General features: G+C 52.7%; 3 protein-coding genes across 35 annotated transcripts; 1 reads left to right on the top strand and 2 right to left on the bottom strand.

Moving 5' to 3' along the window:
• Nucleotides 1–402: 402 nt before the first annotated feature.
• Bag6 (BAG cochaperone 6) lies at nt 403–13736 on the bottom strand. Of its 33 annotated transcripts, none has more exons than XM_037200074.1 (26): nt 13299–13473; nt 12689–12809; nt 9690–9807; nt 9396–9592; nt 9101–9154; nt 8865–8939; nt 7345–7583; nt 6807–6936; nt 6234–6431; nt 5794–6046; nt 5460–5537; nt 5240–5347; nt 5009–5121; nt 4836–4920; nt 4187–4518; nt 3311–3602; nt 2995–3164; nt 2789–2842; nt 2562–2664; nt 2351–2475; nt 2060–2206; nt 1904–1963; nt 1652–1795; nt 1468–1575; nt 857–1003; nt 403–573 (listed from the first exon to the last, which is right to left on the bottom strand). In XM_037200074.1, exons 2-26 carry the CDS (start codon nt 12794–12796, stop codon nt 478–480), a joined length of 3534 nt encoding a protein of 1177 aa, XP_037055969.1. In that variant the 5' UTR covers nt 12797–12809; nt 13299–13473; the 3' UTR covers nt 403–477. The 33 variants fall into 33 exon arrangements, with proteins under 33 accessions (XP_037055969.1, XP_028743836.1, XP_028743835.1 ...); XM_028888003.2 differs by having other exon boundaries at nt 4836–4923; XM_028888002.2 differs by lacking the exon at nt 13299–13473 and adding an exon at nt 12920–13169 and having other exon boundaries at nt 4836–4923.
• Nucleotides 13737–16946: 3210 nt separating this feature from the next.
• On the top strand, nt 16947–20146 carry Apom (apolipoprotein M). The gene is made up of 6 exons (XM_037200095.1): nt 16947–17550; nt 17776–17930; nt 18186–18265; nt 18564–18662; nt 18821–18919; nt 19998–20146. Exons 1-6 carry the CDS (start codon nt 17440–17442, stop codon nt 20027–20029), a joined length of 576 nt encoding a protein of 191 aa, XP_037055990.1. The 5' UTR covers nt 16947–17439; the 3' UTR covers nt 20030–20146.
• A 107-nt stretch (nt 20147–20253) lies between these two features.
• On the bottom strand, nt 20254–22571 carry C16_21H6orf47 (chromosome 16_21 C6orf47 homolog). Its single transcript, XM_028888035.2, has one exon. It carries the CDS (start codon nt 21824–21826, stop codon nt 20945–20947), a length of 882 nt encoding a protein of 293 aa, XP_028743868.1. The 5' UTR covers nt 21827–22571; the 3' UTR covers nt 20254–20944.
• Nucleotides 22572–25264: the final 2693 nt, after the last annotated feature.

Consider the following 25264-nt stretch of genomic DNA (forward strand, 5'->3'; position numbering starts at 1 on the left):
CACTTTCATTCAAACCCCCACAGTGCCATATAGCCTCCTGGTGTTTCAGGTTTTCTTCAGCACGGAGCTTAGTCATTAGGCCTTCAGGTTCCAGAGACCCAGGCGAAGTTGCAAAACATAGGAGCTGGCCTCAGCTTAAAATGAGGGCAGTGAACTGAAGTTACAACAGTAGGCTCTTAGGGTTGTATAAGGTGGTGGCACAGATGCATGGGTGCCACCAAATGCTCCTTAAGCTCCATACTGAAGCAGATTTAATGTTTCTTATAGCATTTTGAGTACCATCTTTTTACAAAGGTTCAAACCACTGACAGGCTTGCACACACTCCATAAGGGGAGTATGATGGTTCCTAGGGATTTGATGAAATGTGTGAAGAAAATGAAGGTACTCAACACTACCAGACAAAAGAGCCAGGAAAATCCGACTTTTATTTCTTAAATACTGTGAAGGAAGGGGGAAATGGTCCCCTGATGAGAAAGCTAGGGGTCATCAGCAAATGCCCGGTGGGCATTAGGGAAGCGCTGGGGGCTGTAGTTGGGATCTTCCTGCAGTCGTTTTTGGATATCAGACCGGAGCTATAAAAAGAAAGCACAAGCAGGTCGGAGGAGCCCTGGTTTAGTTAGCCCTATGATCCCAGCAAGTACAAAGACCAACCAACCCTCAGAAAATACTTCCCCGCCAGCCATGCTGGCAAGCCCAATGAGATTGCTGAGCCTTCCCAAATGCCACAAGGAAAACCTTGACCACCAACCGGCAGCCCCCACACTACCAATTCATCTCTGAATAGATTCAGGAAGCAGGAACCTGGCCCAACCCCTCCCAATAGACCATCCCTATTCTGCTGCAAAGTGGGGGCACCTGCTGCCTGTAGCTCTCCTGAACCTCTGGTGCCTCCAGGTCCCGGCTCAGGCTCTCGGGGCTTGTCAGGGGCCGAGCTCCGGCTGCCTTAGCTGCCCGGCTCACTGCCTCTGAGAGTAGCAGCTGGGGGCCCTCACCCTGCATTGTCTGGGGACAGGTTGAGAGGGAAAAGGGGATCAACATGAGACCCAGTGCCACCACCCAGCTCACCCTTTCCATTAGTTAACCAGTGTTTACGCTAGCACAGGGTGGGGAACAGTCTGCATGTGGTTTTAACAGCAGAAATGCCTTCCTAATTATGGCCCAAAACCGTTGGATTATAAAGAAGGCACCAGCAGGTCAGACCACCTGAGACTCATCACTAGCTACTCTTCAAGGCAAAGCCCACCTTACAACTCAGACCCTAATCACTTGGGAAATCACACAGCTGAGGTACCAGAACTGCCAGAAACATACCATGAAGGCCCATGTAGTCACATGTACCAATCAAGAGCAAGCCTGACCCCCAAACAGGCTTCCTAACTAGATGAAGAAACTGAACTAACAAGCAAAAGCCTCTAGCTCAGCAAGGGTACTAGATAGAGACATCCTCAGGAAAGAGACAGACCAACCTTGCGTCTCTTGGCAGGCATACCACTGAGGTAGGCATCACTCAGGGGCGGCTGAGGTTTCACCTTCCGCTGGCTCTGAATGTCCTGCTGGATAATAGGGACCCATTCCTGGGGAGGAAAGGATTGGAAATAATTCCCACAATTGACAGCTCTGACTCCCACTGGATCACCTCCTGCCACTTACTGGGGGAACTGCAGCTGCCCAAGGTTCTGCATCGGCTGAAGCTCCATCCTGTTCATCTCGGGAACCCCCTTCAGGAGCAGGGGGTGGACCTCGGGACATGGCTTCCTCAGCTGTTGTCCCAGGGGCTGGGGAAGCATTCTCCCGCTGGAAGGCAGATGGCAGGAAGGTCCAGACTTCAGAATTCTTTGCCCCCAAGTCCCTTTTCTTCCAGCCATCTACACATTATCTGGCCTCTCAATCTCTCCCTGGTACCTGAGGTTCAGGGGAAGTTCTTTCTGCTCCCTGAACTTCCATTGGCTCTTCAGGAAGTGTCTGAAATTAGACAAAGAAATAAAAGAGGTGGGAGGTGTCAGTCCAGGCCATCTCCAGTTTCCTGACATCCCGACCCCAGTTTATCGGGTCCCTTACCTGGGGGGGGTCACCGACCCTGCGAACGTATCTGAGAATGGCGTCAGGGCCCACAGGCATGTGCTCCAAGACCACCTGAAGCCTCAGTCCCATCATAGTTGTCAGCCAGCTCACCAAGGATGGGTTCACTCCACGAGACATGCGACGCTGCAGGTTAGAAAGCAGACTTCACTTGCAACCTGCCTGTGCAATCTACAGCTAGGTCAACAGGCATAGTGTTTGGAGAAGAAATATAAAACTATAAGACAGAATAACAAAGACGCTAGAGACCTAGAGTCAGGGGGTGCTTACAATTCGGCCATTGATGACAGCAGCGAGCTCCATCTGCTGTCCCCCCAAGCAGTGCAGGTTCAGGGCCAAGCACTCAAACAGGCCCTGGTTACACAGCTCCAGCAACCGGGCTCCAAATCCACTGTCTGCAGGGAAGGTGTGAGAGGGCACATGACTCCGGCAGCCCTGCACAGCCAGTACAGCCCTCTCCCTGGCTGGCCCCTGGCCTGACCTGTGCAGTGCAGCACATGGGCAGCGATGCTGTTAAACTGCTCTTGGAGAAATTCTAAATTTGTCCGGATGATGTCCACACCTGGCTGAACCTGCACCAAAGACTGAGACAAGACACACAAAGTTCTCCAAATCAGGACCTTGAGGATCTAGAAGGTGGAGGCAGCAGGGACCCCCAGCTTCCCCACCCAAGCCTAGACAGGAAGAAAATCCACCAAGGATACTCACGAAACTCTCCCGTACATATTCTTCCAGCCCAGTGATCAATGTGTGGGTTGCCATCTGTAGGGAAACATCACAGGTTCAGTCCCACCCATCTCCTCTAAGTCCAGGGCTTGGGCGGAAGCAGAGCTTTCACTGACCAAGAGGCAGGCAGGATTAAGGAATGGAGGTGGGAAGGAAGGAAAGCTCTGGGGTCCTGGGCCGTCATTTACCCGGATGTTGCCAGGTGTGGGCTCCTGACCACCCAGGTAGTGCTGGTGGAAGAAAGATCGCAGCTGCGGCTGGAGCCGCTGCAGTGGCTGGAAATGCCCATGGAGAAGCATCACCACATCCACCATGGAGAAGTTCTGGCACAAAAGGGAGAGCAGAGCTCCGAAGAATCCTAGGGAGAGGGGCAGAAGTAAGCGACTGCCTTCGCCTCCTTGCCTAGCCCACACAAGCTGTCAGCCTAATCCTTCTTAGGAAAGAAGGCCAATTACCCCCCAACCCCGCCAGTTCCCAAGACCACAGCACCCCCATTTTGCTTACCAAGAGCCCCATCAGCCCCAGGCTCAAAGATATTGCTGGATCCACTGAGGCGCTGGATGAAGGCAGCGATGCTCTCACTGCTGCCGGCCCTGGCCCCCAGGGAGCCCAGGAGGGAGCTCAGCACGCCCTGCACCACTGAGGTGAAAAACTCTGGCGGCAGGCTCTCAGGACCTAAGCCTCCAGGACTCCCTGTTCCACCAGAAGGGGACCCTGGTGGGGGTGTGGTCTGCTGCTCGGGGGCAGGGGGTGGGGGTGGCGGTGGTGGAGGTGGTGGAGGGGCAGTCTGTGATGCCTAGCAGAGAAGGAATTGAGAAGAGAAGACAAAGACCACAGGGTCAAGGACATGAAATTGCATCAAGAGGGCACAAAACAACAGGCGAAGGAGAAGGGGAAGAGAGCTGGATCCTGATCTTAAAACAACAACCAAACAAACAATTTTTATCACTGTACGCAATGTGTATGGGCATTCTGCTTGCCTATATGTCTGCGAAATGTGTGCCTAGTTCCATGTGGAGCAGAAGAGGGCAACAGATCCCTGGAACTGGAGTTGCAGATGGTTGTGAACCACCATGTGGGGGCTAGAAATTGAACCCAGGTCCCTCTGAAAGAGCAGCAAGATCAGCTAGCTCTGATCTCAACTTCTTAAGCCATAACACTCAGGGACAGACACTCAACAGAGGGGCATGAAACCAAACAACTACCTCCCTGCCTCTCAGACCAGGAAGCAGAGGCGGAGCTAACTTTCAGGCGGGCATCCAGGAATTTCCAGGTCCCCTCCCCTCCCATCACTAAGGCTCTTACTCAGCAGCTACAGAATGGCAACCAAGGACCAATGTTCTAACGGGCTGGGGGACAAAGGGCAGGACAGCCACTCACCTGCAAGAAATCGGTCATGCCCTGGAGAAAGGCGGGAACCCCGGGCATTGCAACAGTGATGGTGGGGGAGGCCAGGCCAGGCCCAGCAGCCCCTGGCCCTGCAGGCCCCAACAGGTTCCCCAGGAGCTGAGAGAACTGAAGGTCGGCTGCCGAGGGCTGAGGAGGTGGAGGCTGGGCAGGACCCCCAGGAGCAGGGCCAGCGGTTGTAGCTGTGTTGGTAGTGCCAGCACTAGCTGAAGCAGTGGCAGGAGCCGGAGCTGGAGCCGGAGCCGGAGCCGGAGCTGGAGCCGGAGCCGGAGCCGGAGCTGAAGCCATTCCTGGAGTCCCCTGAGCTGTCAGGAACCAAAAAAAAAAAAAAAAAGTACAATTTGAATAAAAGCCAGATTACAGCTGCCCCATTCTGGTTTTTAAGAACTAAGATGTTCTACAAGGACTAGGACATACAGTGAGCAGGACAGAAGGGTCATCAGGACAGTTGTCACAGATGCCCCTTTGCCCCGAAATCTTACTCAGTAGCCCAGGCTAGCTTAGAAACTGAAAGTCTACGGTCTAAGATGTCCTTGAACTCACAATACTCCAAGCATGTACTATCATCACCAGCTGCAGCTGGCAACACAGAGAGTTTGAGCTAGAGAAGAACAGGACTCACCCACAAGGACAGGCTGCATAAGAAGTTGCCCCACAAGGCCGCTCACCATCTGGGCCAATGAAGTGTTTGTACCCAGCCCAGTGCCCTGCTGGAGGACAGGAAAAGGATTCAGTCTTGTCCTTCCCACAATCCCCAGGATTTCCCCACGGGTGTTTCCCCCAACCCTTGCTCACCAGAGTCCCAGAGACGGGAGGACCCCCAGGATGGGAAGGCCGAGCCTGTGGAGGAGTGGGCCGGGCAATCACCACCCGGGTCGGTGCTGTTGGGAAGCCAGGCACCTGCTGTCCTGTGGGCAGAAAGAGAGACCAAAGATGGCTGAGGGTCCAGTCCTGGCCCGCCAGCAGACAATACCCACCACCATGAACTAGGCCCCACCTCCCAGGCCTCCCTTTCCAGGTCATTACCTGCGGCCGCGGAGGCAACAGCTGCCACCATGGCCTGATGAGTGATCTGGTGGGCGACGGCGTGCATGAACTCAGGGGGCAGGGAGGGCAGCTGGATGAGGGTGGAGCCTGGGGGGTGGGTCTGATGTAACCTTGAACCTGGACCCCTTCAACCCACCCACTCAGCCCTACCCCTTTTCTACCCAGAGCTCTCAGCCTGCTCTGATAATCTCGTTCTTACCCAGGGTCTGTCCATGACCAGGAGGTCCCAGGGGACCAGTGGGAGCACTTGGGCCACCGCCAGGCTGTGATCCAGAATCTGAGCAGGGAAGACAGCCAGAAAATGTAAGAATGGCAGGGCCAAGCTTGGCTGCACCCTCCTGAGATCTTCCATTCTGTAGGCCTCCAGAAACCCTGTCCTTTCCTCCACTGCAACAGGAAGGCTGGGTTCCCTTTACACAACCCGGAGGAGGAGCCTCCCCTCCTGCCCCTTCCCACACCGCAGCTCTAGAGCTGGCCGGAATTCCCTCCCGGCTCCTGCTGCTCTTCTCTGCCAGCAACTGTCCCCAGCTCACCTTGAATGTTCATGTGCATCATGACCACAGGTTCCACGCTCTGATGGGAAATCCGGATGACCCGTGGATGGCTGGTAGCTGGTGGTGGAGCTGGCCCCGGTGGGGGAGCTCCTTCAGTTGATGAGTCAACAGTGGTAGCAGATGGAGGCAGGGATGAGGCCTGGCCAGAACCTGGGGATGCTGCCTCCGAACTGGGAGCTGGTGGAGCCCTAGACCCATTGCCTGTCATGGTCACAGTAGTTCCCACATTGATCTGGAAGAGAGATGGACAGGCAGAGATGAGAAAACACAAGGGTCTAACCTAGAGTCTAAAGACTCCACATGCTTTGTCATCACAGGTTTCCCCAGTTTTCTTGCTCTCTAGCCTCCCAGCAGCCATTTGGGTCATCCCAGTCTACCATGCCCTCTGTTCTCCCTCCAGCCAGGTTCCCTGCACCCACCTGAATGGGAATGGCCGCCTGCTGGAGCACCATGGGAGTCGTGTAGTGAGACATTGGCCGTACCACGTGTAGGTGCCGCGGGGGTGCACAGGCTAGATTGCAGCGCAGGTCGGACAGCGCCACGAAAGTGTTGCCCAGTAGCCGCAGGCTCTCCCCCACCAGGTTGATCAACCTCTGGTCCTCCTCACGGCCCTCATGCTGTGCCCAGGCCAAACCCAGAAAAGCAGGAGATTAAGAATAGGGATGATGCCTTCTCAGACTGTCACGTCCTCTGTCTTTGGAGACTTCTACATGAACCAAAGCTTTTCAATTTTCAAGTAAATGCTATTTAATATACACAGAGCTTTCCACAAACCCAGCAAAGGTTAAGTAACCACGCATAATTCTTTTTCACTCGGTAGACTTCCTAAATAATTAAGGACACAACAGGTCCAAAGACTGTCCTCCCCATCACAGCAGACCATTCACCTATCGAGGGGGATTTCTGTGCTAACCCTGAGGACAGTGAAGAGCTATCTGCATCTCAACCTGCTGCTTCCAGGTCTTAGGAGGGAAGGCCGTCAAAAGGCTCACATTGTTGTTGTAGTCCGCAGTGGCAGCAGCACCTAAGACCTCACAGTAGCGCTGCAGGAAGGGCTGAAGACGGCGCTGCAACCGCTGCAGCTCCTGGAGCACCTCCACATGCTCTGCAGGGGAAGGGTGGCTGTGGAAACACCAGGGCAGCTGAGCTGAGCCTTTCCTCAGGACACCCCCTGCCATCCCCAGGGCTTCTCTTTGCTCTCCTAAGACAAGCAGAGATGGAAAGGAGAAAGCAAACGTCCCCCGTCCCGTCCCGTCCCAGCAAGGTCCTGTGCAAAGGGGGCAATGAGAGCTCAAAGCCAGGGCAGAATTCTGCAGCCACAGCTTGGGAGACATCAATCTTGCCTCAGGGACAACAGTGCTACCTAAGAGCTGCCCTTTGACCCCGCAATACTACAAGCATTAAGACACACCACCACCACCACCACCACCACCCCCCGCAAGCACTTTCCTCCCTTCACATCCTTCCTGGTCCTCACACTACCCCCGTGACCACTCCTCCAAGTCCCCAAAGGTTCCCTCCGTCTCTCACTTGGGTGCATTCGTCTCTGGCGCAGGTGTGGGGCCCGCTGGAGCTGGGCCAGAAGGGGTAAGCTCTGGAGTCTGGGCTGGGGTGCGTTCCTCCATTTCTTCTGACTCCATAGGCTCTCGAGGAGGTGCTTCACTTTCGACTGGTTCTGATGTTTGTGAGTTCAAGGCTACTGTCTCTGAGGCCACAGTCGGCGTCTGCGGGGGTGGCTGACTAGCCTGTGCTTGGGGTCCCCCTCGACACTGAATGTGGAAGAAGAGTAAGGACACCAAGGGCAAGATGAAATTACTACTGCTGAGGGTTATGCAGACCACGGAAGTCAAGAGTGGATATGATACCCCACTGAGGATCCCTGAAGGCAGGGCTGTGTATGGCTATGACTGGCAGAAATTGGATGCACAGTGAGTATCTGTAATACTTACAGAGTAGAGACTATGTTTCCCTAATTTCCATAAGGAAAGGAAATGGCCACAAGCTGTGGCTATAACAAGACTGATAAAGTTAGGATACCCCCATACTGAAAATGACAGTTAAGAAATTCAAAAACTGGGGACTGGAGAGATGGCTCAATGGTCAAGAGCTCTGGTTCTTCTTCCAGAGGACGTGGGCTCAATTCTGAGCACCTACACAGTGGCTCACAACTGTCTGTAACTCCAGTTCAAAATATCCAACACCCTCACATAGACATACACACAGGAAAAACACCAGTACATATTTTAAAAAAATATCAAAAACTGCCAGGTAGGGCTGGAGAGATGGCTCAGTGGTTAAGAGCACTGGCTGCTCTTCCAGAGGTCCTGAGTTCAATTCCCAGCAACCACATGGTGACTCACAACCATCTATAATGAGATCTGGTGCCCTCTTCTGACCTGCAAGCATACATGTAGGCAGAACACTGTATACATAATAAATAAATAAAACTTAAAAACAAAACAACAACAACAAAAAAAAAAAAAAACTGCCAGGTGGTGGTGGAGCACACCTTTAATCTCAGCACTCGGGAGGCAGAGGCAAGATCTCTGAGTTCAAAGCCAGTCTCGTCTAAAGAAAAGAAAAGAAAAGAAAAGAAAAAAGGAAGGAAGGAAGGAAGGAAGGGAAGGAAGGAAAAAGGAATTTAAAAACTGTGGTATGCAGCCATGCATGTGCCTCACACCTATAATCACAGCACCTAAGAGGCACACTGTGAGTTCAAGAAAGCCCAGGACAGAATGGGTTTGGTTCTGTTTTTTTAAAACGGGCTACTTCTTCCAATGAAGAGAATCTATGACATATCATCGTCAGGAAGATTGGCAGCAGCCTAGAACAGTGGCACATGCCTCAAAGTCTCACTTGAGAAGCTGTGGCAGGCAGACTGGCAGGAACGAGACAGCCTCACAAAGAGACTTTCTTTGCCTGAAAGAACAACTTCCCAGAAAACCTAGAGCAGAAAGGCAGACTCCTGCAGCCAATGTGAGTGTGTCTAGGACTGTTCTTACTGCAAGACCATGAGAAGAGACTCTAGCCTGACAGACTTGCCCACTCACCTCCATCCGGGACAGTAAGGTCTGTATGTCTCTGATCATGTGCTGAGCCATCACCAGCCGTACCCGGGGCTCACTCTATAATATAAGGAGGATGATCAGAGCAGCTCTGAGACAAAGCCATGAGCTCCACAACATACTACAACAGCTCCCAGGCATCTCCTCAGCCAGGTCCTCCCCCACCTTATGGCCTCCTTCTCCCAGATCCCCTTCCCTGACCCTCCCAGGCCCCTGAATACCTGAATTGGGGCCTGTTCCATGTTGATGTGAACATCCACAGCAGAGCCGTCACTCTGGGGAAAGGGTAAGGGAAGTTGCTCTGGGAGAAGCCACATACTAAGGCCTCCATACTGCCAATTCCTTTTCTAGAGCCCCTACCCTCTTTTCCTCAAAGACTGAGGCCAGTATAGGTCAGAGGGTTTCCCAAACTCCAGGCAAGCACTCAGAACACCCATCTTCTACGCCTCCTGCAGCTACCCTAACAAAAGCCCCTCTTCCCAACAAAACCCTCCCACATGACAAACACAGGCTCACAGGGAGATTGAAGGTTCCAACCATGACATAGCTGTTGGCATTCCGGTCATGAACAGAGGCCCCAGGCCCCCGAGTGCCAGGCAGGGGTGCCCCGCCATGAGTAGCTGAGGCAGACCCTGTCCCAGAAGATGCTCCAGAAGGGAGCTGAGTCTGAGGAGGAGCCCGTTCCACCAGGTGGATAACCTTTCCCCCAACATCTGCAGAGAAAGAGATGCACACCAAAACTTGTAAGTAGGTAAACCCATGGCCTCCAAACAGCACCCTTAACCTTGAGCAGCTCCCCCAGTCCCTTACTGTATTCCTGGAGCTTCTTATCATCTTGCAGAACCCGGCCCTGGTATATGAGCCGCTGTTTCTCGGAAGGGATGCTGACAGAGGCAGCAATATGCTCCTTAAACTCCTTTACGTTCATCTGAAAGGAGAGCCATGAGTCGGAATCAGAAAAAGAAGGAAAGAGCTAAGTGGGATGCTGACTAAAGGGGACGAGTGAGGTCAGAATCAAACAGTATCACTAGCCAACTGCATCAACAGGCAGGTGTTTATGGAGCCAAAAAACGAAACAAACAAAAACCCCAAACAGACAATAAACAAAGCTCGGTAAAAGGGGTGAAAGAGAAAACACCACTAAGAAATAAAAAAAGGAAGGGCTGGAGAAATGGCTCAGTGGTTAAACGCTAACACTGTTCCTGCCCAGGACCTCAGTTCAATTTCCAGCACCCATACTGGGCAGCAGCTCACAACTACTGGTAAATCCAGCTCCAGCGGACCCATTGTCTCTGCACTCTATGAGCACTTGTACTCACAGGCACACACACACCACGCCCCCATACACAAACCAATACATAAATAAAAATAAGAGGGGAGTGGTGGGGTATGCCTCCAGCACTCGTGAGGCAGAGGCAGGTGGAGCTTTTGAGTTTGAGGCCATCCTAGTCTACACAGTAAGTTCCAAGACAGCCAGAGCTGTGTAGAAAGACTCTGTCTCCAAAAAATCCAAATAGTAACCATAATAATAACAACAGTAAACAAATAAAATAAAAATAAATCTTACAAGAAAAAAGCCAAACAGCTCTTCTTTTCTCCTTCTTGGCTTAGTATCTAGAGATACTGGTGATGCTTTTCTAAATATAAAACCATACCAGGAGCTCATGGCCGTAATCTCAAAGCTAAAAACAGGTGGGCATTGAGGCACAAGCCTCTAATCGCATGGAGAGAGAAGCAGGTGGATCTCTGTGACTACCAGGCCAGCCATGACTACAAAGTGTGAGACCCTGACTTAAAATACAAAATACAAAAAGAGGTTAAGAACACTTGTTGCTCTTGCACAGGACCAGAGTTTAATTCCTAGCACATAGTGGTTTACAACCACCCACACAGAACAGAGTAGGGACTATGACTTCCTAACTACCACAACAAGAGGAAAAGGCCACAGGTTACAGGACCTGATGCCCTCTTCTGACCTTCTCGGCACCAATCGCACACATTGGTGCACTTACACACCTGCAGACAAAACACTCACACATAGAATAAAAATAAAAGCCAGGCATGATGGCACACGCCTTTAATCCCAGCACAGGGAGATCTCTGTGAGCTTGAGGCCAGCCTGGTCTACACAGTGAGTTCCAAGACAACCTGGACTACACAGCATGCATAGTGAGACCCTGTCTCAAAAAACAAAAACTTGGCCGGGTGGTGGTGGTGGTGCTGCTGCTGCTGCTGCTGCTGCTGCACGCCTTTAATCCCAGCACTCGGGAGGCATAGGCAGACGGATCTCTGTGAGTTCAAGGCCAGCCTGGTCTACAGAGTGAGATCCAGGACAGGCTCCAAAACTACACAGAGAAAACCTGCCTCCAATCAATCAATCAATCAATCAATAATAAATAAATAAATAAATAAATAAATAAAATAAAGCCAAGCAGTGGTGGTGAACACCTTTAATCTCAGCACACTGTGAGTTCCAGGCCAGCCTGGTTTACAGCGCGAGTTCCAGGACAGCCAGTACACAGAGAAACCTCTTAGGGGAGAGGGAGATTGACATCCTCCCCCCAGAAAAACCATCACTACCAATGGCAAGTATCACCGGGTTGGGAACCAGGGACTGAAAAATAACTAACGAAGAAGGTAAGGAGGGGCACAAGGTTAGCTACAGTTCAGTAGTAGGTACTTTGTACAGGTTCTAGGTTCAATGCCCAGCAGGAACTCCCCAAAAAATAAGGGGGGGACCAAAACAAAAGCAGTGTGGCAGCACACACCTGAACCCCCAACCCTGGAGAGCAGAGACAGGAGGATCCAAGACCATCAGTTAAGACATAGTGAACTACTTAAAATCCTACCTCAGCGGCACTGGTGGCGCTCGCCTTTAATCCCAGCACTCGGGAGGCAGAGACAGGCGGATCTCTGTGAGTTCAAGACCAGCCTGGACTACAAAGTGAGTTCCAGGAAAGCCAGGGCTACAGAGAAACCCTGTCCAAAACAAAGAAAACAAAAACAAACAAACAAAAGAACGAAACAAAAAGACCCTACTCAAAAGAAAAAAAAAGGCAAAAACAAGTCAGGTATGGTACACACACCTAAACCTAAAATCTTAGCATAGACAACGGAGGCAAAATGGTCAGGAGGTCAAGGTCAGCCTGAGCTATATGAGACATTGTTCCCCCCCCACCCCCAAAAATAATCTTTCTAGTTAGACAATTAACTCTTGGTAAGGGCCAGAATTATCACATACACCTACTCACAAGTGTATGTGGTGTTTTAAATGTTTTTGAAAACCACGAAAATGACCAACTCACGATTTTTTTTCTCAAAGAATTATGCAGTAAAAACAAAGACAACTGTGTCCACACTGCACTGAGATTCAAACTGTGCCTCAGATACTGGCAATTCTACTTAGCAGTGCCTGACAGCAGCTTCCTAGAATCTATAAATAGAGTATAAACCTGTGAACAAGTGGTTTAAAAAAGGAACAAACACACCATATTTGTCTGAGGTCTCTATGCTACTTCCGGTCCCAAAGGCCGGACTCTCGCCTGTCCCTTTGGGCTGAGGTCCGCCCAGGATAGGTACAGATTCCTCCTCTGCATTTCCCTCTTCACAGAGTCCCATCAAAGTGAAGACAGGCAGAACGAAACCTGCCTCACTCCACGGTAACCACCTCCTCACTCAGAAAGAACCTCGGATGTTCCACCCAGTAAGGGACAAAGAGGAGTCCGTGACCAGAAAACCAGGCTCATCCCTGGGAAGACCAACGAGCCAAAGCGGGTATCGGCGCTACCAAGTACCGCTGTCTCTCTCACCTGGGCCCCCACAATAAAAGTCCGAGTCTGAGAGTCCAGGGTCTTCACCAGGACCTCCAGGCTGTCGGGCTCCTCCATAGTGGTACTGGAACTATCGCTCGGCTCCATGGCCGACAGCTCTCTAAGGAAGAACGAGGGGGGGAGGTTCGCTGTCGCCCGCACTCGCTTCCATACACCCGGAAGACTCTCGGGGCCCCATCTCCGCCCCGACCCCTTAGCAGTCTCTCATACACAAGCACATATGTTCATCCGCGACCCCATCCCTCCTCTCCGGTGCCGAGACTCAGGAAGAGAAACACAAAGGGCCGGAGGAGATCGACGGCATAGGGAGGTGAAGGACGAGAGGTGGGAGGGGCTCCACGGTGCCAATCACAATAGGGAGAGCCAGTTGGGCCGGGGGTCGGGCAAGCCAGCTCGAGCCCGGCCGGAGGCCGGTGTCATCACCGGTCGCGACCGAGCAAGGGCCCGAGGGACCGGGAAATCCCAGGACGACGCGGGGCGGGGGGGGGAGGGTCGCGCCGGACTCGGCCGACACAGTGGCTCCGCGCACGCGCGCCGCCGCGCTCGAACCCGCCTAAATCGCCACGGCCCCGAGTCGGCAGACACTCACGGGAGCCCGGACCGGCTCGCTGGCCGCCCCTGCTTCCGCCTCCGCCTCCCGCCGTCGGTGTTCCAGCAAGGCGAAGAACCGACACGCGGCCGGACACATACAAACACACACACACACACCACACACGCACACACACACACAGCCCACCACCCTGTGGCTCCGCCCCCGGCTTCCCCACGGTACCGTCACTTCCGGTCTCCCCCAACCTGGCCCCAAAGGCCACTTCCGTTTCCCCGATAGTATTTGGGGATCTCGAGGCGGTACTTCCGGCTTCCCCAGGCTCCCCGACTTGACTTCCGTGGGGCACGATGAGAAAGTCCGCAGCCCCAAGCCGTGGGTCTCTGCGGGGCGAGACGGGCCGGGGCCGGCCTAGATGGGAGGGAGCCGACCACCCCGAGGAGCCGCCGCCGCCGCCGCCGCCGTCGCCCGGGGGACCGCACTGCGCCTGCGCGAGCCGCGGCACGCGTGCGCACACTCTGAGCAGACGCCCCCGCCCCCCTCGGGCCGAGGGCGTTTCTTCCCTGCGCGCGCCGGAGCGCAGCGCGACCGAGGTGGCTACTGTCGCGCCTGCAGGGAAACTCCGGAGTGGCATGCGGCCCCCACCCCGAGACGCCGCGGACGCCCGGCGGGGACTCGTGGGGACTTCACCCCGGTAGTCTACAGGCGTGGGTGGCCGGGCAAAGGAGAGCTACAGGCACAGCCCTAGCCACCTACAGCTCTGCAAGGCCTCGGGTCCTCTCGTCGGGCTGCGCTGCCGGAAGCCACTTTTTCCCCTGGACGGTTGGGGCCGTGCCATGGGCTGTGTTTGCCCCGACCCGCATCTCTGGTCCTGGCCGGATTAGGGCGGCTGGGCGCTTTGCAAACTCTTGGGGCGTCCTGCAGGCCTCGGGTGGAGAGCACCCGAGGGAACTCAGTGTCTTTGGACAACTAAGCATTTGACTGCTTTTTAAAGTTTGTGAATCCCAGCACTCGGGAGGCAGAGGCAGGCGCTTCTGAGTTCCACTACAGCCAGGGCTGCACAGAGAAACCCTCGAAAAAAGAAAAAACAAAAAACGGGGGTCTTGGGGGCCGAAGGCTCGCCGCCAGGGGAGGTGCACAGGGCGGGACGATTACAATTTCTCTGCCGCCTCCACCACTTCACCTAGATGCCAGTACCGATGAGAGTTCCAGTAAGCACTGTTTAGCGAGCAATTCCTTTGTGTCAGCTTGTATGATGAGACTTTTACGTCCTACCTCACTGTGTTGCCCCGCATTGCCTAAAACTCATAATTCTGCCCAGTGCTGGGATTAAAAAGTCCTACTGGACCCTGGCAGACTACACCAGACTACATTTATTTGTTTGTTTGTTTGTTTGTTTGTTTGTTTAGAGACAGAGTTTCACTGTGTAGGTCTGGCTGTACTGGAATTCAGAGAGATCCACCTGACTGTCTCCTGAATGCTAGGATTAAATAATTTTTTAAATTTTTCAACACTTTTTTTTTTTCCGGAGCTGAGGACCGAACCCAGGGCCTTGCTCTACCAATGAGCTAAATCCCCAACCCCGCTCAACACTTTTTTTTTTTTTGGGGGGGGGGGGCGCTGTGTACCTTGAATCTGCCAGAGCATAGCGAAAGTGTGGAGAAACGTGATGTCTTCTATCCACTATGTAGGGATCTGGGGATCAAAATCAGGTCCTCAGATTTGGCTTGGTATCTATCTACCCAAACCTACATTTTAGGGTTTTTTTGTTTTGTTTGTTTTTTGTTTTTTGTTTTTTTTAGAAGATTTATTTATTTATGTATAGTGTTCTGCCTGCATGTGTCCCTGCAGGCCAGAAGAGGGCACCAGATCTCATTACAGATGGTTGTGAGCCACCATGTGGTTGCTGGGAATTGAACTCAGGACCTCTGGAAGAACAGGCGGTGCTCTTAACCTCTGAGCCATCTCTCCAGCCCCATTTTAGTTTTTTATTATGAAAATTTCAAGGGCTTGAGTGGTAGGGCACTTGCCTGGCAAGCCCAAGCCTTACGTTTGCTTCCTCGCTCCCACATAAAGATCGGAGCATTACTCCCATAGAGTAATCATGCGTACTACCATCCTCATTTTTTTGTGATTGTTTTGAAGCAAGATAGTATTATGTATGTAACCAAGGGTGGCCTGAATGGCAGGTGAAGGGACTCTGGCCAGCTTGAGTGTGAAGAGCATGGCTCTGGCAGGCCTTGCCCTTCTCTCTCATTCTTTGCCTTGCTAAAAAACATTAGATTACATTCCTAAAGCTAGTCACCAACGTCTGTTCCCTTTGGCCACTTCCTCCTGAGGCTGACTACCAAGGTCCAGCTGTCAAAGTATTGAAGTCCAGCAATCAAAAGCCCCCTTCATTAACATGTCCAGTCAAAATTAAACACCTCATCCTAACACGGGGTTTCCCTTACCTTCATAAACCGCCATGTTCCTGTGTGCCATGTCTGTCTCCTCCTCATCCAGAGGCGGTCCTCTGTCCCCCCCAGGACAAATATCCCTCCCTGCCCCTTTCCCTTGTTCCCTTATCCCTCTCCCTCTCCCTCTGCCCCCTGTCCCTCTGGGGGCAAATAAATCTCCTTTGTGCTGAGAACTGGGCTCTAGGGGTCCTGAGCTGATCTTTTTCCTTTCAGCACCGTTCCTCAGCCCTCCCAGCACTGAAGACCTGCACCATCCTCCCTTGAAATAAATCACAACCCCTTAGCAAGTCTCACTTCTCAGGGGGCTTGTGTTTAAAGAAAAGTTGGAGTTTATTTATATATATATTTAAGCACGGGCCTTAAGGCAGAGAGACAGACACTGGGGAAGAGGACGGTATATACCCAAGACACAGCTACAGGCTTCTCAAGAGAGTCCCACATTTTTTTGGGCAGTCCACAGATTTAAAAATTCCCGCCTCTCATTGCATTAACAGTTCCGCACACTAAGGCTATCCAGTGACTGTCTCTTGACACTACATTTAAATCTTGACAATCTAGCGAAATTATTACCAGCGATTGCGTGGGTGCTTTGCAGTTACTAATGATAGTGGATATTTACTTCCAACTTGGTGTGGCATGATCTCATCTAACTCTGAGATTCCTGAGTTGCCCATTCCACAGTTGGAAAAAGAGAGAGAGATTAATACAGTTGTCCCAGGAGGCTGGGGATGTGGATCATTGGTACTACTGTGCATGTGAGCATGCCTGGTATGCATGAAGTTCTAAGTTTGATCCCCAGCATCAAGACGGGGAAAAAAAAGCCGGGTGGTGGTGGCGGCGGCGGCACGCACGCCTTTAATCCCACCCAGCACTCGGGAGGCAGAGGCAGGCGGATCTCTGTGAGTTCAAGGCCAGCCTGGGCTACCAAGTGAGTTCCAGGAAAGGCGCAAAGCTACACGGAGAAACCCTGTCTTGAAAAAACAAAACAAAAAAAAAAAAAAAGGGAAAAAAAGTGTCCCTAGCCCGGTGGTGGTGGTGGTGGTGGTGGTACATGCCTTTAGTAGAGGCAGACAGATCTCTGTGAGTCCAGCCTGGTCTACAGAGTGAATTCCAGGACAGGAAGAGCTACATATTGAGACTCTATCTTGAAAAAAAAAAAAGAAAGAAAGAAAGAAAGAAAAAAGGGAAAGAGAAACCCACCATGCCCCAGCGACTGGCTGGTGCCTGTTCTAACACTTATCAACTTGTATCGCAATGGTTTGTTTGTAAAGCTCTTTTTCTATTGTTTTTTTTTTTTAATGTCCCCCAGGATTAGCCAGTTCCTGGCAAACAACTGAAATCCCCAAATTTGCCAAGTGAATGAATGAAAGACCTAATAATGAAGTCACTCTTCCTCCATGTTTCACAACACAGCAGAGCTCCAATTCAGATACAGACACAGGTTTCTACTGTAGGGCTCGGCTCTCCTCCGAATGCCTCAGTCGCTGGACATGCAGGGTACACCGTCGAGTGGTTGCATCCGGAAGAGGGGGAGGAAGGCCCCAGTGCTGTAGCTAATCCATGCTTGGGTTGGAAAACAAGGTTGAAGTTACTTATTAGCAGGTAAAAGGGTCAAGGGTCGACGCAAGGGGGCTGAAAGCAGAGTGGACCGAGCCGCCAGGCCAGCAGAGACCAGTTAAGGCAGACGTCCCTCAGCTGCACGCACCAGCTCTCTCCTGCCTGAGATGTTCCGCCAAGTCTGGGCAGCTGTGCTCTACCTCTATGGCCTTCTCTTTAACTCCATGACCCAGTGCCCGGAGCACAGCCAGCTAACAGCACTGGAAGTGGGCGAGGAGGTATGGACTGGGGAAGGGGAAAGCCAGCAGTGGACGCGGAAAGTCGTGGGCGGGCAGCTCAAGATGACCAGCAAGCGTGTCGGGAAAGGAGGGGAGGAGAGGGTCTGTGGAAACAGCAACAACCACCAGCACCTCCTGGCCTTGAATCTTGGTCCACGGACTGATGGAGAGGCTGCCGGGGTTTTGCGACGACCTGCTAATTCATTCTTTGGCTCTCTCGTCCAGTCCCCGGAGCCCCACCTGGGCCTGTGGTACTTCATCGCGGGAGCAGCCCCCACCAAGGAAGAGTTGGCTACTTTTGACTCGGTGGACAACATTGTCTTCAACATGGCGACCGGCTCTGCCCCAAGGCAGCTCCAGCTTCGCGCCGCCATCCGCACGTGAGTGGTGAGGAGGCAGAGGCACTGGGTGTGTTCTCTGCCCGAACCATAAGCAATCGCCCCACCCAGACTCGAGCTCCATCACTCCTTGCCCACTGACCTCAGCAGCTTACAAGTCACTTTCTGCTGATAGGATGGGCCTAGCTATCCCAAAGAGCTGGGGTGTGGGGAAGGGTAAGAGAAAGATAAGTAAATGTGGCAGTGTGTGCCTGGATGACACTCCATCTTTCTACCTTGCTACCACCACCTCTGCAGGAAAAATGGGGTCTGTGTGCCCCGGGAATGGATATACCGCTTGACTGAGGGGAAAGGAAACACAGATCTCAGAACGGAAGGTTGGTCCCCACCAGCCCGCCCCTTCTCTACTCTCCCTGAGCTGTTTCCCCCTCAGAAGTGAGGACTGAACCTAGGTCCTCTGGCATGCTAGGGAAGCAGGTCATCTCTGAACTATATCCCCAGACCCTTTGCTAACCTTTCTTTGCCCTGATGGTTGTTGAACTCACCCTATAGCCCAGGCAGGCCTTGAATGTGAAATCCTCCTGCCTCAGCTTCCTGAGCAGCTGGGATCACGGCCCTGCACTACTAGGCCCGAGTCAGCTTGGTTTTACGTCTGTCCTCTCATGTTCCTGACAGGCCGGCCTGACATGAGGACAGACCTCTTCTCCAGCTCATGCCCAGGGGGAATCATGCTGAAAGAGATGGGCCAGGGTTACCAGCGCTTTCTCCTCTACAGTGAGTGGTGGTACAAAGCGGGGGTGCCCAGGGAGACTGGAAGGCTAAAGGACCCCTTTCAGAGCAGGATGGGCATCTTCACCAGGTCCTTTGGAAACTGGCGGGCAGGGCTGAGAAGCAGGAATGTTGACCAGCCTGGCTGCTCCCTGTCCTTCCAGATCGATCACCACACCCTCCAGAGAAATGTGTGGAGGAATTCCAGTCTCTGGCCTCCTGCTTGGACTTCAGAGCTTTCTTAGTGACTCCCAGGAATCAAGGTGAGGGGTCGAAGTCTCCCAGGAGAGGTCTGGGAGTCACCAACTCTTCTGTGGGTATTGTAAAGAGCTCAGTGCAATGTCAGCAGAGGCTGTGGCCAAAGGCAGACATTATCAGAATGGGTACATTGACCCCTCTAATTTTCATGGACTAGAATGGCACCAGGATTGGATAAGAGCTGTGGAGTTACCAAGGAGGGCTCTGGGTGACTGGAAAGAGGCTTTTGGGGGCTGGAGAGATGGCTCAGAGGTTAAGAGCACTGGCTTCTCTTCCAGAGTTCCTGAGTTCAATTCCCAGTAACTACATGGTAGCTCACAACCATCTATCATGGGATCTGAGTCCCTCTTTTGCCATAAAGGTGTACATGCAGATAGAGCACTCATATACATAAAATAATTTTTTTTTAAAGAGGCTTTTGGTCAGTAGTGGCACACACTTTTAATCTAGGCACTCAGGTGGCGGAGGTAGAAGAATTGCCATAAGTTTGAAGCCAACCTGTTCTACACAGTTAGTTTCAGCTGGGGCTATATAGCGAGACTGTCTCTCAAAACTAAAAATTCTCTGAGTCCTTTTTTTTTTCAAGACAGAGTTTCCCTGAGTTTCCCTGTGTAGCTTTGCGCCTTTCCTGGATCTCACTCTGTAGACCAGATGGGCCTCAAGCTCACAGAGATCCGCCTGGCTCTGCCTCCCGAGTGCTGGGATTAAAGGCGTGCGCCACCGCCTGACAGGTCTCTGAGTCTTTAGAGCAGTGGTTCTCAACCTCACTAAGGCTGTGACCCTTTAATACAGTTCCTCATGCTGTGGCGACCTCCAGCCGTAAAATTATTTTTGTTGCCACTTGGTAACTGTAACTTTGCTACTGTTGTGAATCATAATGTAAATATCTGATATGCAGGGTATCTGACATTTGACACCTGTGAAACAGTTGTTCAACACCCCCCAAAGGGTCACAACCCACAGGTTGAGAACCACTGCTTTAGAGACTACAGGGAGGAAAGGGCCTGGTATAGACAGAAGGGTCTCTTTCCCCGCTACCTGGACTTCCTTTCCAACCTCTCATCCTCTCCCTCCTCCCCTCAGAGGCCTGCCAGCTGTCAGCAAGTGACCGGTAACTTCATAACTTCATCTGTGTCCCAGACCGCCAAGGTGGGAGCTGAGCTGCGAGGGGAGACGTTGGAGACTCTCCACTCCCTGTCAAGGTTAATAAAGATGGTTTTTCAGTCCTCATCTCCTGGATGTTGTCTGCAGACCTCAGTCACTTCTCCCCCAGGACGGAACCTCTGCCACCTAACACCCCCAGCTGTTAGGCATCAGGAAGGACACCGAGCAACACCTCTCACATTGTACTGGTATATTTAGGATTTAGTGTCGCACATTTATTGCTGAGTGAACAAATCCCTAGCCTGAGCGGAGATGGCAGGCACTGTGCCCACTGCCTGTCAGAACCCTTCTGAACTGGGCCTCGGGCCAATGTGGCCTCCACCATCCCTGTTTCTTCTGGATCCCACTGAGTACCAGACCCTCCCTGCAGGCACCATGACACCTGTAGCCCCTTCTAGAATCCCAGTCCCTCCCACCTCACAGCCCTACTCCCCTCTAGATGGCTCTGGTCCTAGGACCCAAGGGACTGCGTGGATCTCCCTGTCACCTCTTAATGCAGAGATCTCTGTCCTGCTTCTGGCCTGGTCCACTCCTGGGGTTGGAAAGGACCCTTTGGCCTTCATTCTCCACCAATTTTATTTTATTTTGCTCTTAAAAACTGGAGGTGGGGGGAAGTTGGAGGTGGTCATTTAAACAGAGGTGGACAAACGTAAGAGGAAGAAATAACAGCTGGTGACTCAAATGGTGATGCCCCATCACGGTCACCCTAGACAGCCCCATCCGTCATCTGACAGGGGCTCCTGTGCCTTCACGCTCCTGGGTCTCCTCCCCATCCCTGAGGTCACTGTGCTTCCGATCTGGGTTTCCCCACCTTCCTCCTAAAGGCCACACCACTCTCTTCACCCTTTGCCCTCACCCTCACCCAGTCACAGCGCCCTTCCTGGACCTTCCATCGGCTCCCTGGCCCCCCTCCCCTGCCCCTCACTCTCCCAAACAGTGGTCTCCTCATCCTCAACAGGTTCCCGGAGGCTGACAGCCAGCACCAGGGCCTGCAAGAGGCCAAAGAGGCAGGCGAAGTGCAGGGGGTGGGCAGTGAGCAGGCTCAGCACAGCGTGGAGCCCATGGAGGGCGGCCAGGAAACACAGCAGCCCGTGTAGCCAGAGGCCCACAGGTCCTCGAAGGCCCAAAGCGTCCAGGATAGCTCGAAGTGGCCTGGAGCACAGAGCCAGCAGGGCTGAGGCTAGCAGCTCCAGCAGGTGCAGGGTCAAGTTGGTAGAGATCTGCAGATACTCCTCTGGGTCCTGCAGGTAATGTGAGGGATCTCCCGGATCCCCCCGCAGCCAACGCAGCAACTTCTGACGTCGACCGGGCTTCTCCAAGAGGGCTTCTGGTCCAGTGGTGCCGAATCCCTCTTGGGGGGACACTCCAAGGCTCTTCATGCCACCTGAATCCACAGAATCCCATTCCCGTTTGGGAACGGCTCCTCCAGTCTCCAGCCTTGCGGACACTCGCACACCGGAGACAGTCTTGTCCCGCTTGAGGGAATCCTTGGTTTTGCTCTCCAGCTGGTCCACTTGGAGCTCGCTGCTCAGCTCTGGAGCAGCCCCAAGGGTCCTCGGTTTCCCCGAATCCTTGGTCTTGAGAGGCCCCACATCTCCCATTGTCTCTGGGGCACTGTCCCAGTCACTCCCTGAATTCTCGGGGGAGCTGTCCACCCATCTGGGTTCTGGGGCTGGCAAGTCAGCCTTTGCTGATTTTCTGCGGCCCCAAGGTCGAGGTAGCCAGCCACCAAGCCTTCGCAGGAACATGACTGAACTGTGTAATGAGCCCCCCAAATTTGCGACCCCTTCCTGACTCTACTAAAGATTCTCGGGATCTCCTCAGAAGCCGGAATCTGTTCCCGGTTCAGAATAGGTATCTGCTTGGTGATGTCGTCCTACTCTGAATTCAGAAAGAGATCAGGTAGCCCCAAGAGTGGCAGATGGCCTGCTTCCTTGTCAGTGGAGGGGAAAAGAAATCCATTTGCCACCCCACACACTCACAAGACTTCAAGGGCCTTATAAGGCCTGGATCTCCCCCACAACGTTCTGTTTTCAGATTTCCTTCCCAGCAGTCAGCACCCTAAGTTCACTCACCGAGGCCACACCCCAAGGTGCCCAAAAAGTGGGGGGAGGTGGTGATCCATCGAAGAAGGAAGGAAGGAAGGTGGCCCAGAGTCCTTCGGTCCTGACTTTGAGGAGCCTTAAACCGCTGCGCAAGGGAGCTCAAGGAACAGGAAGTCTCGGGTGAGAGGAAGACGGGATGGAAGTGTCGAGCGAACTCCAGTCAGTTACACACATTCCTAACTTAGGGAGCGATCGTTCCACAGAGGGGCCCCACTGTCCCGCGAGGGCGCAGCTGAGACGCGGCCTCCGCAAGGTCAGAACGGGGATGTCCTTGGAGAGCGCAGCCGTGGGGCTCAGTGCAGGCCTCTCCGGGGACCCAGGCGGCTGGGCGCTGCGCGCTGCGGGCTGCTCTGGGGCCCAGCGTCCGGAGAGCGGCCTCCCGGAGCCCTGCGAGCCCGGAAGCAGCTGTACCGGGTCGGGAGGGACCGACGGGGGCGGAGCCCCGCAACTCGTGAGGCGGACCCGGCGGAACGACCTCCCCCGTAGCCCCCGCGATTCACCAGCGCAGGCGTAGAGAGGAGCGCTTAAACCAGAACCTGAATCCAAGCCCAGTTCTGCTCTTCACCACCCACCTCTGACTCGGTGCTTCAGCCCTCGGTTCTTGTTTGCTTTAAAAGACAGAGTATCCCTACGTATATAGGTCAGGAAAGGCTGGGCATATATAGCCCAGGCCGGCTTTGCATTGGTCCTTTGCCTCTGCTTCCCTAAGGCTGCGCTATGGTTCCCTTCCCTTCGGGCTGCCCTGCGGCTCTTCTGCACGGCCCCGCCACTCCTCCATTTCTCACCTACTACTGCTGGTCCAGAAAGGTAAATAACAGGAGCCACGTGACTTAAGCAGCTGCCCTTTGCCCTTCCTGACCGGGATTTGAAAGCTTCCATGTTGCTAGCACTCGGTACGAGCATCACAAGTGGGTGTGGGTGCCAAGTAGGAAAGAGCAATGTAGGAAAACGTGCTACCTGTTTCCAGGGAGTGAAATGCAGTCTTGGGACGGTCTGAGTTAGGGCTAGAGATGTAACTCTGTAAGCACTTGTGTAGCAGGTATGCAGCCCTAGGTTACATCCCTCATACTGCTGGGTGTGGTGGTGCACACCCTTAATCTTAGCATTCCAAGGCCGTTGGATCTACATAGCAAGTTCGAGGCCAGCCTGGTCTACATAGCAAATGGGACTGTCTCAAAAGAAAAAAAGAAACTTTGTATTTGGGAGGTCAGAGCTCTGGTCCCAGCTAGGATGGCATACGGGAGGGATAATGTTAGGTCACACTGGGCAGTCCTGCAGGTCTCAGACTGCCCTATCACCAGGCATTATTTAATCACAACTGGCCTCAAGGAGTTCAGAACTTGAGGGTTTGTGGTGTTTTCAGTGTGTGTGTGTGGGGGGCAAAACAGCTTGACCACACAGCTGCCATGACAGGCTTAGAGGCCCAGACACAGCATCTGTGACAGGCTTACTGGCAGGCAACACTCAGACCCAGGAGAAGCCATAAGCTGATACCACCCAGGAAGGGCCTGCATCTAAGAGGAAGTATCTGTCATCCCAAACATTCCAACCGTTAAGATAAGATGGCCAGATGTCCCTGAGTCTAGCACACACCTAATTTTTTGTTTGTTTTTAAATTTATTTTTTATATTATGTGCATGGATGTTTTGCCATGGGTGTCAGGTTCCCTGGAACTGGAGTTACAGGCAGTTGTGAGCTGGCATGTGGGTGCTGGGAATTGAACCCAGGCCCTTTGGAAGAGCAGCCAGCGTTCTTAACCACTGAGCCATCTCTCCAGCCCCATTTTTTTTGTTTTTTTTTTTGTTTTTTTTTTTGTTTTTTTTGGTTTTTCGAGACAGGGTTTCTCTGTGTCGTTTTGGTGCCTGTCCTGGATCTCACTCTGTAGACCAGGCTGGCCTTGAACTCAGAGATTCGCCTGGCTCTGCCTCCCGAGTGCTGGGATTAAAGGCGTGCACCACCACCACCACCACCACCACCACCACCGCCCGGCCTTATTTTTTGTTTTACAGATACCCCTAGACAATTGTCAGCCAATCAGGGTCCTGAACTCTGGAAATCTCCTCACCCCAACCTCTGCTATGATAAAAACTCTACCCCGCCTGAGCTCAGGGCTCTCTGCTCTCACCGCTGCATCGGAAAAAGAGGGACTGAGCTTGAAGCTTGAAAATAATGGCTCTTTGCTTTTACATATGAGATCTGTTCCCTGTGATCTGGGCATACCATTCAGCACATAGCAGACTTGGTTTGTGACATGACATACATCCCTGAATTGACTGGACTGGCCCAGAGACCCACTGAGAGGGGAGTCTTGCACAGAGCTGGGCAATAAATACCTAGTCTAGGGGGGTTTCAAAGCACAGATAAAATGCAGCCAGCAAAGCTAGGGATTCTTGTCACCTTTTGGCTCGGGTGAGGCTTTCACAGGACCCAGATTTGCTCCAATCTCTACAATATCATGCAAGAAATAAACAGTCAGGGCTGGAGAGATGGCTCAGCAGGTAAGAGCACTGCCTGCTCTTCCGGAGGACCCAGGTTCAACTCCCAGCACCCACATGGCAGCTCACAACTGTCTTTAACGGCAGTGCCAGAGGATCTGACACCCGCACACAGACACACGTGCAAGCAAAACATCAAAGAACATAAAATAAGAAAAAAAAAACCATAAAACATGAAGTTAAAAAATAAGAATGTTTAAAAAAAAAAGAAAAGAAATAAACAGCCGGGTGGTGGTGACGCACGCCTTTAATCCCAGCACTCGGGAGATAGAGGCAGGTGGATCTTTGTGAGTTTGAGGCCAGCCAGGTCTACAGAGCAAGATCCAGGACAGGCTCAAAGCTACACAGAGAAACCCTGTCTCAAAAAAAAAAAAAAACAAAAACAAAAAAACAACCAGGCTGGAGAGATGGCTCAGAGGATAAGGGCACTGGCTGCTCTTCCAGAGGTCCTGAGTTCAATTCCCAGCAACCACATGGTGGCTCACAACCATCTGTAATGAGATCTGGTGCCCTCTTCTGGTGTGCAGGCATACATGCAGGCAGAACATCGTATACATAATAAATAAATCTTTAGGAACTAAACAAA

This window comes from Peromyscus leucopus, chromosome 16_21 (genome assembly GCF_004664715.2).
Source record: "Peromyscus leucopus breed LL Stock chromosome 16_21, UCI_PerLeu_2.1, whole genome shotgun sequence".
In the NCBI taxonomy this organism is placed as follows: Eukaryota; Metazoa; Chordata; class Mammalia; order Rodentia; family Cricetidae; genus Peromyscus; species Peromyscus leucopus.